The sequence below is a fragment of the Rissa tridactyla genome, chromosome 4 (assembly GCF_028500815.1).
Source record: "Rissa tridactyla isolate bRisTri1 chromosome 4, bRisTri1.patW.cur.20221130, whole genome shotgun sequence".
Classification (NCBI taxonomy): Eukaryota; Metazoa; Chordata; class Aves; order Charadriiformes; family Laridae; genus Rissa; species Rissa tridactyla.
Genome location: NC_071469.1, coordinates 90,872,865 through 90,888,780, shown reverse-complemented (window position 1 = coordinate 90,888,780; position 15,916 = coordinate 90,872,865). Strand labels below are relative to the sequence as shown.

At 50.0% G+C, this 15,916-nt stretch overlaps 1 protein-coding gene across 2 annotated transcripts in view; it reads right to left on the bottom strand.

Moving 5' to 3' along the window:
- The window catches only part of CRISPLD2 (cysteine rich secretory protein LCCL domain containing 2), a 36,310-nt gene that overhangs the window by 18,586 nt on the left and 1,808 nt on the right, over positions 1-15,916 (bottom strand). Inside the window, exons 2-7 of one of the 2 annotated variants that reach the window (XM_054200463.1) lie at positions 14,187-14,267; positions 13,162-13,208; positions 8,742-9,070; positions 3,203-3,321; positions 409-541; positions 168-283 (exon numbers count right to left, since the gene is read on the bottom strand). In XM_054200463.1, the coding sequence (XP_054056438.1) occupies positions 168-283; positions 409-541; positions 3,203-3,321; positions 8,742-8,984 (611 nt within the window). In that variant the 5' untranslated portion in view covers positions 8,985-9,070; positions 13,162-13,208; positions 14,187-14,267. Of the gene's footprint in view, positions 1-167; positions 284-408; positions 542-3,202; positions 3,322-8,741; positions 9,071-13,161; positions 13,588-14,186; positions 14,268-15,916 lie in introns of those variants that run through there. The other variant, XM_054200462.1, reaches the window with a different exon arrangement.

The window sequence follows — 15,916 nt, the reverse complement described above, 5'->3', positions numbered from 1 at the left end:
CAGGCAAAGCCTTGAACCAGCCCCGTGCCGCCGTCTAAAGAGAAAATTTAAAGCCACAACCACCAGTCTAGACTGCCTGAAATCTCTTCCCCAGATCCTGGGCTAGTTCAGCAACCTGCCAGTTTTTCGGAAAGCTGGCGAGAGCCCAGCTCATCTATCTGCCTTACTTGGGCGAGTAGTTGCAGACCAGGTAGACGGCGTTCTCCCAGATTTCTCCCCAGACGTTCATCCGCTCGCAGACGTTCACGGCACAGCCGACCTTGTTCGTCGTGGCCCAGACTATCTGCAAGCGCAAGGCAGGTGTCGGAAATAAGCAAACCACCCTGCTCTGGGCACAGGTTGCAGTGACAAAGGGGACACCGGGGGGACACTGAGAGCACGGGTACAAAAGCTCTTCATCTCCTTTACCTGGGTGTAGTGTGTGCACATAGAGCCAGAGCATCTCTCCGGGCACCACGGGTTGCACTCATGAGGATACGGGTAGGTGTAATCTTTAACTTCATCGTACCAAGACTGGACGTGGAAAGCTGGAGAGCGATACCTGAAGGAGCAAGGACAGTTTAAATCACAAAGTCCTGGTAGAAAGTTTCCAAACAATACCCATAGCCTGCTGCCACATTGTAAGGTCAGATTTTTTAATATAAGTTTGCTAAGTTTTAATATAAGCTTTTAATATAGTTTGCTAAGTTTTATATAAAAGTTTCTTGAGGCAAGTTCCATTCATTGAGAAGGTGTTACTTGAAGAGCCCAGTAATACGGCCTAATGATCTGGGGGCGGGGGGGGGAATCTCATTGAAAATGTTAAAGATTGTTTTTTTTCCCCCCTAGATTCACAGCCCGCTCTGACTTTCTGTATTATTTATAGGTTTGACATGCTCTTCAAGTGCCGCTGACCTGAAATGTCCTCCTGACTTTTCCACACAACTACCAAAAAAAACTTCTAGTTTGGCGGAAAGTTGTATTTTTAAAGTAAACAGAAGTTAAGGTTTGCCAAACATCTTAAACCGAAAGCCATCGTGTACCTATTTTACCACCAGGCAACGTGCTAAATCTGGAAGCAGGCTAGCAGTTCATACTGTAAGGCCTTTGAAAGCGAGTGGGCTTTTTCGCACTCACATCAACACCGAGAGCTGGTGCAGAAGAGCTGGTGCCCTCCACACGTACCCCACCTTTTATTGCAGCAATTTCCCTCTGCACCAAGCCACCGCATAAAGGTGATTCTCCCCCTCTACTCTGCTCTCGTGAGACCCCACCTGGGAGTACTGTGTCCAGCTCTGGAGCCCTCAGCGCAAGAAGGACGTGGACCTGTTGGAGCGGGTCCAGAGGAGGCCACAAAGATGATCCGAGGGCTGGAGGCACCTCTGCTGTGAGGACAGGCTGAGAGAGTTGGGGTTGTTCAGCCTGGAGAAGAGGCGGCTCCGGGGAGACCTTAGAGCCCCTTCCAGTCCCTGAAGGGGGCTACAGGAAAGATCGGGAGGGACTTCTTACAAGGGCGTGTAGCGATAGGACGAGGGGCAATGGTTTTGAACTACAGCAGGGCAGATTTAGATTAGACATTAGGACAAAGTTCTTTACAATGAGGGTGGTGAGAAACTGGTCCAGGTTGCCCAGAGAGGAGGTGGAGGCCCCATCCCTGGAGACGTTCAAGGCCAGGCTGGACGAGGCTCTGAGCGACCTGATCTAGTTGAAGATGTCCCTGCTGGCTGCAGGGGGGTTGGACTAGATGGCCTTTAAAGGTCATCCTCCTTCCAACCCAACACATTCTGTGATTCTATAAACTGCGTGCGCTTTGTGCAAACCGTGCACGAGATGCTGGTAGCACTGATGCTACTTGTGCTGTCGCGGGGCGGGGGGAAAAACGAAGGGTGTTAAAACCGTCTCTAGGAATTCATACACGTTTTGCATGCTACGTACACAGCGAGCAAACAGAGCAGTCTGCAAACTCTGTGTCAGAGCAGAGCCCTGCTTCAAACCCACCGCTTTTTATTGCTTTCAACAGCTCACATGAAGCAAGAGGCCAGAAATACGCATGATATCATTGCCAACTGGAGTTTGTTCTTTCAGCCAGCTCTTCATTAAAAAATCATTCATTACAAGCATTTTAAAAACATTAATCTCATGATGTCTTTAAGTGAATACTTTCCGAATCCAATTTTACAGGAGAGGAAATTGAGGCAATCAAGTTATGGCCCGTACCTGAAAAAACTGAGATAAACCTGATTTCTTTTTCCTCTTGGTGACTGCAAAGGGAGAAAGATTGGATCTACCTCCATCAGTAACCCATGGCCATCTTGAACGCTTGTAGGAGAGCCAAGAACAGCCCAATCTTTTGACTTTGTTTCCAATGGATTAACCACTCTACTTTCCAATCATTATTTAATTCTGCCAACAAAAACGGGCCCGATTTTTATAATCGGGCCAATTTCATACCAGCAAATTTCCATTGCTTTCGACCAAGTTCTACCTGATTTACAACGAACATAACTGCATTTCCACCCATATGTCCTCCTGAGCATGTACAAAATGTTTGCTGTACAAAGCAGATTTGACCTACAACAGGTTTGATGATAGGGGCTTAACAATAAACAAATTTCACGGTGATGTGGAGAGGCAAATCCATTTGGAAGCCTTAACATCAGCTTTCCTAGCTGGGTTAACAACTCTAGGTTAAAAAACTTCCCCAGGAAGTTGCAAAAGAAATCTGCAAAGCGGTTTCAAGTAAAGAGAAATTTGGAGCTGGATAAATATTTATGGGAAATACAGTAAGAGATAATTAAGTTCTGAACTAGCAGCTGAGTCCAGACATTGTTCCCGAGAAACCTCAGCTTTCAGACGGTTCTCAGCGTGGTGCTAGAAACCCCCCCAAACCAGCAGATTTAGGAGCAAGGGTTACGGCTTCTGTAGCTGTTCTCCGTAAGGGTAAGAGTGACCTTAAGCACGTTACAGCTGTGTTACCCAGAGATACAGATAAATGGAGTAACCCACATCCGTGTTGGTTTGCTGGGAACAGTCAGCTGAAGGTGGCTGCGGACGTTCTCACTGTAACTAGCTCACCGAAGCAATAGCAATTAATCATCCTCTGCTTTTCTCCTGTCTCCCCAGTGCTCTACTAAGCATCAATTAGGCAACCCTTTCCAACTGGTTCTAAAGGAGGATCCATAAATTGCTCTTTGCAATGAGCGTGTAGCACCCCAACTCTTACCTGCCCCAGTGAACCGCCAAGTTCTGTCCAATTGACCTGATGAGGGCACTCGGCCCGTGGTCCCAGATGCACTGCTGAGCCCAAGCGTGGGCTGATCTTTCCAGCTCATCATCCCAGGTCTTCAGGGGAGAGAAAAGAACAGGTCAGTTCGTCATCTCAAGCTTATTAGATCAAGAGACTCAACCAATGGTAGTTAGTGGAGAAAGACTAAATCACAGCTCACCCCCCAGTGTCTGGCCTGTCCTTGCGAAGCAAGAACATTTTAGTGATGTGCCCTGACTAAAACCAAGTTTATCAAGATGTCCCCCTGCCACGGAAATGCAGGGCACTGAAGGGTCTATTACTTCTCCTGCTTGACGCCATGCTTCTTAGGATGTGCTTTGCATAGGTCAGCAGAAAACACACCTGGGAAGACCTCAAGAACCCATCTGGACTGTCCCCCCTAAAACACAAGATATTCTTGGCAGGTGTTTTTCTAATCTGTTCAAAAAAAAACAAAAAACAAACAAACAAAAAAAACCCAAAAAAAACTCCGAACAAACAAACAAGCAAAAAAACAACCCACACCAAAAACATCAAGGATGGAGATCCCAGAACTTCCTCATGACGCCTATTTCTGAGAACCGCAAGACTTCTAACATGCAGTCAGAGATCTGATGTAGTTGCAGCATGACTTTCCATCCATTGCCCTCAATATCAGGACATTTCCTGCCTTTCCCATCAGGGGACACTCCAACAGCGGACGTGCTCCCTTCACTACCAACAAAGCTGGAGATTTTTGGCCCAGCCTCTTATGCAAAGGTTGTGGGTCTGAGTCTCCTGGTCCCACCACCCTTTCTCCTTCCCGAATAATTCCTGAGTGCACCGATGGGTCCAGTCAAATCTGACAGAGGTGGCAAAGCCCAGAGCTGTTAAGCTCATATCTCTCTCACTGAAACAGCCATCAGGTTGGAAGTGACAAATCCTGTTTATGTTCCCACTGAGGGAAGGACATTGGTGTGAGATCAGTCTTCATTGAATATCACCCAGCTGTAAGTCAAACAAGAGCTCAAACACGACACAAAGGCCAATAGGAAAGCAGGCTTCGTTGGCTCCATTGCCCAGGAGTGTATTTGTTTTAAAGGCCAGACTTGCTGGACCCAGTAGACAGTGCCCTGAATTCATTGTGTAATTCCTGACAGCTATTCAGAACAGTCCTTAGAGGATAATTCGTTGGGATTAAAATATTACCGCACATTCCTACAAATAAAACCAAAGGGAAGAGAGGTCTTGTAATGTGTCTCCAGCCCATTCACATGCCGGTGCGAGATTACGTCCTCTTTGGACACTTAACGTTACAATCAGCTGGTCCAAGTCCCATCCTCTCCAGAAGAAAAGCGACTCCTGACCTCAAACATATCAAAGGACCCACCAGAGCCCACTTGGAGGACTGGAGGGCATTCAGGCTCTCAAACACATTTAAAAACATCAAGTGCTCATTCTGAGTAAGTATCTGAACGCAGTCTCAGGCAGTAATAACAGGGATGGGGAGGGACCGCATGTCCCTGGCTAAAACGACAGGAAAACGCAATGTCTCCTGGAACTTGGTGTGTCTACACTATCTTCGCAAGGCAAACATGAGCTCATCTAACTGAGCTAACAGCCCAGACCTCCGAGAACAGCTTATCATTAAGCATGCTCAGCAACGCAAATTCCAACAATATCCCAGAGCTGCTCTGAGCTCATTAGCTTGGCTTTGAACTGACCAGTGGCCAAGCAAATTCATGTCAGTCTGCAAAACCCCGTGCAGACGCAGCTCTGACAGAGGGAATAAAACCATTTTCCGTTTCAGCTCTCCAGCTCCTTGAAGGTGTAGGGGATCTGACCCACCACGCACACGTTTCCAAACCTCCGTTCAAGCAGACTATTGCAATTGTGCCTAGACACACAGCTTTTTGCGGTCTCCCACTTTCTGCACCAGGCAATGACCAGCCACAATCCGTCTTCCCATCCAACACAAAAGCCACAGAATCTCTCCCAAGATGTTATGCGCTGCTAGTACTTCAGACTTTCTAGCAGAGCATTACTCCCTGCAGCCTCAAAGGCGGAGACGTTCCAGATCTCCTAATTTAATGCAGAGACGTTATGAGCAATAGGCCATTAAATGGAAATTGATGTGAACATATGCGTTACATCTTCCTTTGATGCCTACGGATAAAATAAATGAACTTGGACAAAAGATACTCAACAGGCAATTGGGAATGAGCTACATCTTTGCATGGCTTTGTGCTTGATGAGTAGAGAAGCTCATTTCTGTGGGCGTCAGATTACAAAGCCATCCCATTTAAATTAAAGCAGTTATTTGCCTCTTGCTTCTCAGATGTGAGTGCGGTCGGGAGGCTGGAATTATTTCAGAGCAATAAACGTATCCAAAAAAAAAAAAAAAATAGATTTCAGACTTTCCCAGCTACCTTGCAAGAATTCTTTATGCCGATATTCAAAGCAGTATCTAGGAAGACTACTGAAGCCAGGGGGGCAGTGTACGTCTGCGCTCAGTTTCCTTCTCAAGCAGACATTGAGAAGCCTTCGGGCGTGTGCAATTCCAAGAGATTCAGCACATGGACTCTCTTTGTCACTCCTACAAATGTACAATGGCCTTTCAAAGTACAGCACTCACTGTGCATGTTAAGTACACGCAGGGCACACACACTCTATACTACAATTTGTAGGTTTAGGTTCAATGAGAATATACCCCACAAAGAGTCCGCTTACTCAGCCTGACTACTTTGGAAACCTAACGCTAGACACCCGAGTTGCAGTGACCGAGTTACTCTCTCATTTTTATCCCCAGCTCAGACTTTTTGCAATACTGGCAATTTACTTTTTAAAAGTGGCGTGAGAGTCCAGGACTGCCACGTCCTGGCGGAAGCGTGGATACGCTTTGCTGACCCACACAGAAATACCAGCCCATCCTGACGAGGAGAGTCACCGCCCTACGGTTGAGCGGGAAGATGGATACCTCGCACATGAAAACAAATTCTTTCCCTTCCAGCAATCTGTACCGAGAACAATTTCGTTTTATCCAGCTGTCTTTGAGGCCTCCGCAAGAGGAAAGATTTCTGCCTTTCATCACTGCTGAAAGCCATCTGACTAAGCCATCTTAAAGGTCAAGATGTCTTAGGAACTATTATGTCCTTTTTACTCTGGCTTCATTTCCAAGGAGTTTGTTTTGGTCTTGGCGCCCATCCACGCCTGGGACTGCTGTTATAAAGTCCAAACACACAATTAAAGTGTCCATCAAAGCTGTTATAGGGTTAAGACAATTCTGTATTTGACCAGTTTTGTCAGGGAAATGTACACTGCTCACTCATTTTTCTGGTAACACCAAATACCTGTGCTAGCTTTCAATTAATGATACAAACCCAGCAGCAAAACTGTTTCTTTCTTCATTTCTTCGCTCCACTTTACCTTTATCCCATACGTGTATTATTCTTTTGATCTCCAGATAAGTCACGGGACTCACTGTGTTATCGCTTTCTTATTGAACAGCCTCCACCAACTAAAGCTCATCCTGTAGTAGGAAAATATGTCCTTGTTCTGGAATACATCAGCTCCCCTTGCCACTGTAGATCACTCAAATACGTCAGATTTGGAGCTGGGAGAAAGGACTTTCCCAAGGCAGTGTCTGGAGGTGGATGGGCAAGAAGAAGTTCTACCTAACTTATCCCCAAATCAGCAGCACACGTCGCCTGTGACGCTCCACACCAGCACCGAAGGAAGAGAGAAAAGTTTATCTACGGTACTAAAGACAGACCGTCCTCTTAAACGAGGCCAAATGAGAAATGTCCTATGCAGGACAAAGGATTAAAGTGAAATTCACATTCAGAATATATGCAGCATTTCCAAGTAATATTGGGTAAACACGAATACATGAAAGACTGATTATAGCCTTTCCAAGTAGCACCATCTTATACTCGGCTGCTTTCTTCACAGCATATAAGGCCCTTTCATTTACCCTCTATCGCCCATAAAAACCACTAGAAAAGCACACTGAGCAAAGGCAAACATGAAAGCGTAACCACGCTGCGAGCGTAAACAGCAGCGGGCCGCTGGACAGTCCGCAGCGGCAGCCCTCTCAGATCCTCAAAGCCAACCAAAACACCTCTGCCTTTCTCATGCTTTGTGTTTACTCTCTGGAAATCGATCAAGTCACCTCTGCTCTGGCAGTGCCTCGCCTGCAGGGTAACGCGAGAGCCCGCGGAGAAGGAGAGGTACAGAGCGCCGGTTCTTAGAAAGGCGTGCGATTTCTGACAAAAGCGGCATGAAAGGCCGGCGGTGTGAAGGCTCACGGGGACCAGCTGATGGGCAGTTGTCCTTCCTTACTGTCCTCGGCTCTCCCTTTTCTTTTCCTTTTCCCCACAGTCACAAAAGGCCGGGTTTTCCATTTGCAGCACTCGTTTCAGCGCAGCTGGCAAACAATTTTATATTACATTTGGTGTACTATTTCTTTTACCCTTTTAAACACGGCCTTAACAAATCGTTAATCGCTTAATCTGTCAGCAGGAACGCGCAGTTGAAGTCAGGCTAGTTTTGGTCATAACTATATTTGCACATTGGGAAAAGGCACCAAAAAAAAAAAAAAAATATTATTTGCCTACATCATTTTCTGGCCCCGCAGTATTTTGGTGGCACGGCAAAAATAGCTCAAAGTAGGGTCTCTGGCATCAGGTGAAGAAACACTATTCATCTGAATTGTGGATGGTAAAGGCGTATTTAATACTCGTACTTTTAAGTTGTCCCTCTGAAGTGGGAGAATACATTGACCAAACTTTTATTTGGGTTTCTTGAACTACCAAAAGCCGATAGCACTGACCCATCCCATCCATGAGCTCCCGGAGCTTTTGCAGCTAATTCGAGGGACTGAGTTTCTTTGCAGATGGAGCCACATTCCTCAAGCCTTGTTTCTCCAAGGTGCTGAGCAGATTCCCAGCCGCATCAACGATGCTTGGCTCACATTGATAATTTCTGGTGATCAGTGTATGAAAAAAAGGCAGGTGCTACCTCCAGCTCCGGCCGGTAGCTGATGGCAACCCGAAGACCATCAGAGGTTTCTCTGAGCAGACTGTGTTATCCCGAAACACAAGTCGCAACGGTCTGAAAGCTTTCACAGGGAGAACGTGGGTTAAACGCTAGGGAAAATTTGATGCTTTTATGACATTAAGGTAATGGAAGAACCTGCTGAGGCAGGCTGTGGAATTGCCATCACTGGAGATGCATCCAGGGCTGGGCCAGACGCTAGTTTATGAATAATGGAACCAGTCCTGAAACTATGCAGCGGACGGACTCGATGACCCATTAGTGGCCCTTTCCAACCAAAACAGTCCAATGATCTAAAGTATCATTCACTCTGGAATGAAACTGCTCCAGGAAACCTCTTGAGAAAAACTTACTTTAGAGGAAATTTGCTACACATCTTGCACTCTAAGGAAAATTGAAACAAAGTCGTTTGTTTTTTTTTAAAAAAGTAATAATAAAGTTAAGTATCAAGAACCAGACTCACCATGTATTCCATATTAGAGGCCACTGGGTGCACTTGACCTCTCAATTTATTGTGGAGCATCAGTATCTCCTGTCTGTCTGAGAATAAAATGGCTCTCTTGGATCTGGAGTGAGTGTCCCCATCCTGATATTTACTCAAAATGCTCTCCAGGTGACTCGAGTTGGGCAAGATAAAGCACTCGGCTGCCTTTGTCAGGAGCAGTACACATCCAAGCGGAAGGATCCAAGGCAGAGTAGGATTCATGCCGCCTCCTCCTCTACAGCCAGCAGAAGCAGAGACGAAGACGACGGTAGGTTTTCTTGCAGGGAGTCCCGTGGCTCAGCGTGGGTCTGGATTTTGGGGAGAAACAGACAGTCAGAGCAGCGCCAGAGAAGCTCTCGGTGCACAGGTCCCCCAGCGGCGAAGCCACACAACCCAGATTTTTGCTTGGAAAAGAGCGGTTCTACCAGTCTAAGCAAATTATCATTCACCCTAATGACAGGAAGACCTGAGCGTCACCGTAAGTGATGGGGACCCAGTTTATTACAGTGGGGAAACCCCCTGACGTAGCGCTGGGAGCGAGCATTAGCCAGGCAGCACCCGGGCATGGCAGCAGATGCCTTCTCCACCAAGGGCGCAGGGGTCACCCAGCAATGCCCAGCAGCTCCGAGTAATCCCAGCTCCATCCCTCCGAAGGCGGGAACGGGGAGACATTTGAAGCTATTCTGCCCACAGCTGCTAAAGTGGAGAACGGATGCGAATAAAAGGGAAAGTAAAATTCCCAGCAAGGCAGATCGCAGAGGTCAGGCATCAGCAGGAGCTGTTTCGGGGGCCCCCGCTCTGCCGACAGGCTCCAGCCGAGAAGCCGCCAGACTCCGCCGAAGCGGCTGTTTATGCGAAATGTCACCCTAACGTCGAACAACCAAAATCCCCGCTGGCGAATGACGCACCGGGGTGCTCTCGCTGACGCGTCGCTTTACGGCAGGCGGGAGCGCGGCCAGCGATATGAGTTATGGCAGATTTGGAGAGGAGCCGGAGCACCCCTCCTCCCCCCCAGCCAGAAGATTAGGCGTTCCCATGCACGCTCGGTAGCTGTCAGCACTAAGAGTTCGGGGAGACGGTCTCAAATCGGTCACTGCCAGGTGTGAACGGCTTCATTTAATCCTCGTCCCCTCCCTTGCTCCATCATGCTCCCCCCTCCACCTGCCGCTTCCAAACTCTTCCTCCCGTCCTCTCTCCCCAGCCCTGACTTCTCCGTCTAACGAGCCTGGTGCGTCTTGCCTGGTTTTGTGTCGATCACGAGCCACTCAGGGAAGGAAAGATGTGCTGCTGCATGGCTCTGCAGCACCCGCTGCCCTTTAGGTGGGATCTAAGAGCCACCAGAGCAGAATCAATCCACCGGGGGCAATAAGCATCCGTACAGACGGTGCAAGCACAGCATCTCTCTCCTTAGAGCTAACTTTTGGAATGAAGCTTCCCCATCCCTGTCTTCAACACCGGGAGAGGATCCGGTTTTGACAGCACTGTTAAAAGGCACGCTGAAAGCACGCCTAACGCCGCGTCAGGAAACAAACCCCAGATTAGCATGAATTATTTGAAACATTTCAGCCCAGTGACACGGGATTCGGACACCCTGAGACCAAGTCCTGAACCCCCCCTCCCCAGAGCCGGCACAACGGCATCCGGCAGCAAGTACAAGATGCTTCGCACAGGTGAGGACACCCAAAAAAACCCATCCGAGACCATTGAGAACCCCTGAAAACCTGCCGTCTGTCTACGTAAAGCAGACCAAGTCCCTGTTTGAGGCTTCTTGCTTGTACTGCATTAAGGCAGATGAAAACCAGCTGCCCTCAGTCTCTCTCCAGGCAGAGCATTAAGCCTTTCCCCGGGTGGAACAATGCAGGAATGTAATTTGCTGGGTTTAGGTAACGGCTCCTCATTATTTCCTGCTCTGCAGAGCAAGTCGAACACACACGCCTTGTCCCCAGCTCCAGGCGCAGCTGAAAAGACAGGACGTTTCGGTGGCATCGGGACAAATACTGCTTTAACCTCATCCTCTGGCTCAGCCCTGTTTGTCGGCATTTACTCCCCCCCCACCCCGAGCCGGAGCCCAAATTTCTGACCCGGCTACGGAGGGGGCAGAGAGAGGAGGCAAAACGAGCCGCCGCTTTTGTAGACGGTCTGACCCAAATTCAGGGAAACAATTCCTACTTTGAGGCACTTCCCTAAGAGTTTAAAAATAGATGCTCTGCCACGGGCCGTTTACAATGCGGCCATTTAGGACGAGCCATTTCGACTGCAGCCTGCCCCCGAGGTCGAGCAGGCAGGAACAGACGGCTCACGGACGGCTCACGCACGCTGCGGCCGTGCCCCCTCGTTTGGCCGGGTGCCCTTGGCTGAGCAGGAGCCCGTACCCACCGCCCGGCGGAGGCAAACACTGAACTTACAGAAAGGGCAGCTCGAAAAATAAAATAAAATTAAAAAAAATAAAATAATAAAACAAATCAGCTCGTAACATCTGAAAGCCCAGAGGAGCTGCCCCGCTCACGGCTACGTAACGAAGCCAACGCGCCTGGTTTCGTGCCCCGGCCAAAACCTTGCAACAGATGGTGCATTATTCCTCGGGACGTTCTTCCCTGCGTCCCATTCGCGAGCGAGGGGATAACGAGCACCTCTCTAAAATGAGGTCACTTTGGCACCATCTTCTTCTTCACCTGGGGCGAGCAGGTCCCTTCCTCCGCTCTGGCTGGAGGCGGGGAGCACCGAGCATCCGAAGGAAGGATGGAGCGGTCAGAGGGAGACAGGGAGCAAGGAGCTCCCTGGCCGGATTAATTGAAAGCAGCAGAGAGATACTCACATTTCAGAAAGCTCTCATGGATTTCAGATGTCCAGCCATTTGCCTCCCCTCATATCCTCGTGCCCAGGTGCAACGAACCGCTGGGACGCGCGTTAAAGCTCAGCCAGCCCAAGCGTCCCGCAGAGCTGGGGCCGTGCCTCCGGGCTGCATCAGCAGCCCCTCGTCGGGGGAGGACTGAGTTGGGATTTGACATTATTCAGAGAAAATTATCAGCTGACAGTCAGCTGAGGAAGCCTCCGCTGTTGTTTTCAAGGGTTCGAGAGGAGCGTTAGCACAGCCTCCCTTTTAAACACATCAGGCCCTTGAGACTGGTGCCAGGTAAACATCTGGGAGCCATCAGAAACCAGTGAGTCAGCAGAAACCGACTCCTTAGTACGCTGTGAAGCCTGTCCAAACTGGGGACAAAGGGGAGGCCTTCTTCTGGGCGCTGAGGAAGTTAAAAAGCAGCACCGGACTTTGGAAAAGGTTATTTTTGGGAAGTTATTTCCCCCAGCTAATGGACGGTGCCTGCATTTGTCAGAAAGCAGAAGAGCTGGTAGCATCCGAAGGCCGGCGTGCAGCGCCGCCGGCTAAAGCCACGTGCGGGCTGACTTCTGTGCTGCGGTACGTCCTCGCTTCACCTCCCTCCTTACAGCTATCCATCTTTAGCTGCCTCCCTGGAAAAGCGCACGAGTGGGTCTCTACCCCTTGGCTATGGGTGACATCGGCAGCTAAAACATCCCAGGACCTGCGGAGTTACCCACGGAACAAGCTGACAGGGCAGGAAAATGCAGGAGTTAGCAGGGGATACCGGCAAAGCCTCAAAAACAGCGAAGTAGGGGCGAGTTACAGCCTTTTAAGCTGAGTTAGCCTGGGGTCAGCTTTTAACCTGTGCAAAGAAATCCAGTGATAAAGCCACAACATCCTTAACGCATTAAACGCCAGGTCGTCCGTTAAACCGAGATGCACGCATTTCCAGCTTTGAGGCATCGGGTTGGCTTCAAAAGAAAAGCGGGATGACAAGTTCCTTGACACAAGACACAACATTGTCTGCACAGGACACAATGCGCATTCAGCAGCTTCAGGGCCGCGGGCCAAAACATCTGGACCTTCCATTACAATCCGCTCCCACAGAACCGAAGTGGGTGAGTTTCTTACCCGAAACCACAGGGAAAACCCGCTGGTAACAGACACAACGCGCGGCGACGCTGCCAAATTCCTTTCAGACAGGACTTTGGAGCAGAGTTGCACAAACACAGGCTTCCCGGGGCGGACTCGATGTGCCCACGGGTACTCAGCTGTCCGAGACGGATACAGCATCCCGTGGATAATTTCTACGCGTGTAGAAATCCGCTCCCGGACTTGCAAACTCCTCCCATTCATTCAGGATTGATGTTTATTAATCTTGCGCTAACCTCGGCAAAGCGTACGTAAGGGAAGCTCAGGCAGTATTGTGCTATTTTCTACCACGCAGGCGACTTTTTGGAGAAGTTACTAAAACCGCGCCTCCTTAAACAGGGACATTTCTTGCACACGCACCCACACCCCCCCCCCCCCCCACCCAAACCCCACATTTCAGAAGCAGGGACCAAAGCTTACACTTACCTCGCCGGGTACTTCCAAGTCCCCAGGAAACTGTAGCACCGCTGAGCCTGCTTGTGGAAAATAAATTATATATCTGAAATATTGAAACTAGGAGGAGGAGGAGGAGGAGGAGAAGGGTGGGAAGGATGAAATGAGCCTTAGGAGGTGCGAGGAATGCGAGGTCTCGGCTCAGCAGCTCGTACCAACTGCAGTCTCACAGAGCTCCCCAGTGGTATTTATGCTCTCCAGGCAAAGAGGACAAGCCTGGATCATCCTGTTTGGCAACCGGCCTGTAGTAATAATAAAAAAAAAAAAAAAAAAAAAGGAGCGGGGAGGGGGGGAAACCACGAAAAGGAGGCAGGATCACGGAGCAGAGGGGTGTCGCTTGGGATCTCAGCAGTTTGGAGATAAGTCATTGGGGCTCAGCAAGTTCTGGCCGTCCTCCGAAAGGCTGTAAGGCAGCTCCCGGGGTGGGGGAGAGGAGGGAGAGGAGGAGAGCGGGGGATGATGCTATAAAAGGGTTTGCTGCGCTCTCGCCTGCAGCCGGCTCTCGGGCAGCGCTCGCAGCCCGGCGGGATCCCGGGGGCACCGCTGCGTCCTCCCGGCACCAAGCGGGGACCACAACGCCTTGGTGAGGGGCTCCGGTGATGAGGGAGGGGGAATTCAAGAAAAGTTGTGGGTTTTTTCTGCCAGGGACTAAAGCCAGCTGCCTCCTCTCGGCTGCCAGGTCAGCCCTTTCCCGCTCCCCATTGGAAAATCCCGCTGCTCCAGGGCTGGGACAGCTCTGCTGGACCCCACGGCAAAGTGGGATCCCCAGGGCTGGCAGCGGGGCTCCCCAGGGCAGCCCCCTTTTCCCTCCCGCCCTTATTTTCTGGGAAACGGGAGATCTATCACCCTCCACGGTTCGTTCCCGAAGCTCTCATTCCCAGCGCTGCCATTCCCCGCGCACACCCGCCGTTCAGCCCCGCTGCTCCAGCGCCGCAGAGGGAGTTACAGAGAATAAGGAAAATAAAAAGTTAATGAGAGACCATTCCGGCGCGGCTCACCTCCTCCACCACGCCGCTGATGCCCAAAAAGCCCCGGCTTTCTCATCAAGCTCCGTGCCTGCATCTGCAATTCTACCTGCGCTGTTGAAACACGGGTTTAAATCACCGTGAAAGGAAACGATTGAGCAAAAGACAAGCTGCGAGTTCCTTTTCTTTTTTTTTTTTTTTTCCTTTAAGTAAATAAACAGGAATAAATAAATAAACCAGTCTCATGAGTACGTTACAGCACCTCCGTACACCAGCCCGCGGTAGGATGCTGCGGTGCTGAGCGCCCGGAGCGAGCTGGTCCAGGCACCGCCACCTCTGGGGGTCCCTCGTGGTCCCCAACCGGCGGCACTGAGGGGTTGGCACATCGGCTGGCACGTACCCGGGTGACCCACCCCCAGGGGTCCCCCTGCGGACGGGGCACCCAGGGGAACACGCAGCTCCTGGCTTTGGCAGATCCAAGCAAAGCAGCTCTGATTTTTCCGACTCCGCTGTCGCAGAATCATAGAATCACCCACGTTGGAAGGGACCTTTCAGGTCATCTAGTCCAACCATCTACCTAACTCTGACAAAAGCCATCACTAAACCATCTCCCTAGTCCTCTTGCCAAAGTTCTTGGGGGAAAAAAAAAGACATTCCATTCTTCTAAACAGTTAATATTTCCTTTTTTTGAGCAAAACGCCAATCAGTTTTATTTACTCGTTACAAGAGGGAAGCTTACAAGATATTCTGCCCCTGAGAGGCTTGCTTAAACCCAGCCAGTGCTCAAAAAAGCAGAATGACATTTATCAAACTGGTTCAACAGCCCGTGAGCAAAGCAGCAAACCTTGGCAGACGGAGCAACTCCACTGAGCAAAGGCAGCAACCCCTCTGAAGTCAGCTCCAAGATGTAGCTGCCGATTTCATCTCTCGCACCGTTTTCCTGAGAGTTTTTCGACAAGCAGCAGGCTTCTCATCGTTTGAGGTGCGCCTTCAGCACCGTTTTTGGGCTGTACCTTTGAAATTGAGTGGTAGGTGGGACACGGGGGAGCCAGCCCTCACCAGTCCCGTCCCAGCCCTGGTGGGGCCACGGCTCCCTTTCCGGCTGCTCCTCCCCACCGGCCACCTTCTCCCAGCTGTATTTACAAAGAGTTTCTATTTACTTCAAAACAAACTGTGTGTGTGAACCGGCAACATACGGGCCACCATGTGGACCTGGCACTTCTGCCCTGCTGAAAGCGATTCCGTGCAATTTGGGCAGTTCGCTCCCAAAAAGGCGCTGCCACCAACACGGGCAATGCGAAGACCGCACAGAACTGGGCCGACAGGAGGTTCTGCGCTTTAAAAATCACTGTATTCTCCTTTTTTCCCCCCCCATCCTTGCTCCTCTGATTCACGCTGGATCAATGAGTTTGCTGTGTTTGCTTGCAGAAGGCTTATTTCAGCAGCTGAAGGATGCCACAGCCCCCACTTTCCTGGTTTCCCCAAATTAACGAGGGCCAACAGCGGAGAACCGTCGTGCCCCTGCTCCGGCTGCCACCCCGAACCCACGCAGCTCCACAGCCCTGAGCCACGGCCCTCGGAAGGTGCCGTTCCCCTCTAATTATCAGCAAGTCAAATTAACTCATTTGAAATCTCACATACAAATGATTTCCAGATCTCGGAGAAATCCAGTATTTTGTGACCTCCACAGACATTCCTACGGGAAATTAATCCCTGGAGGATGGTCAGAGCTGTCTGACTGCTCCATCAACCCCGCTGCTTTC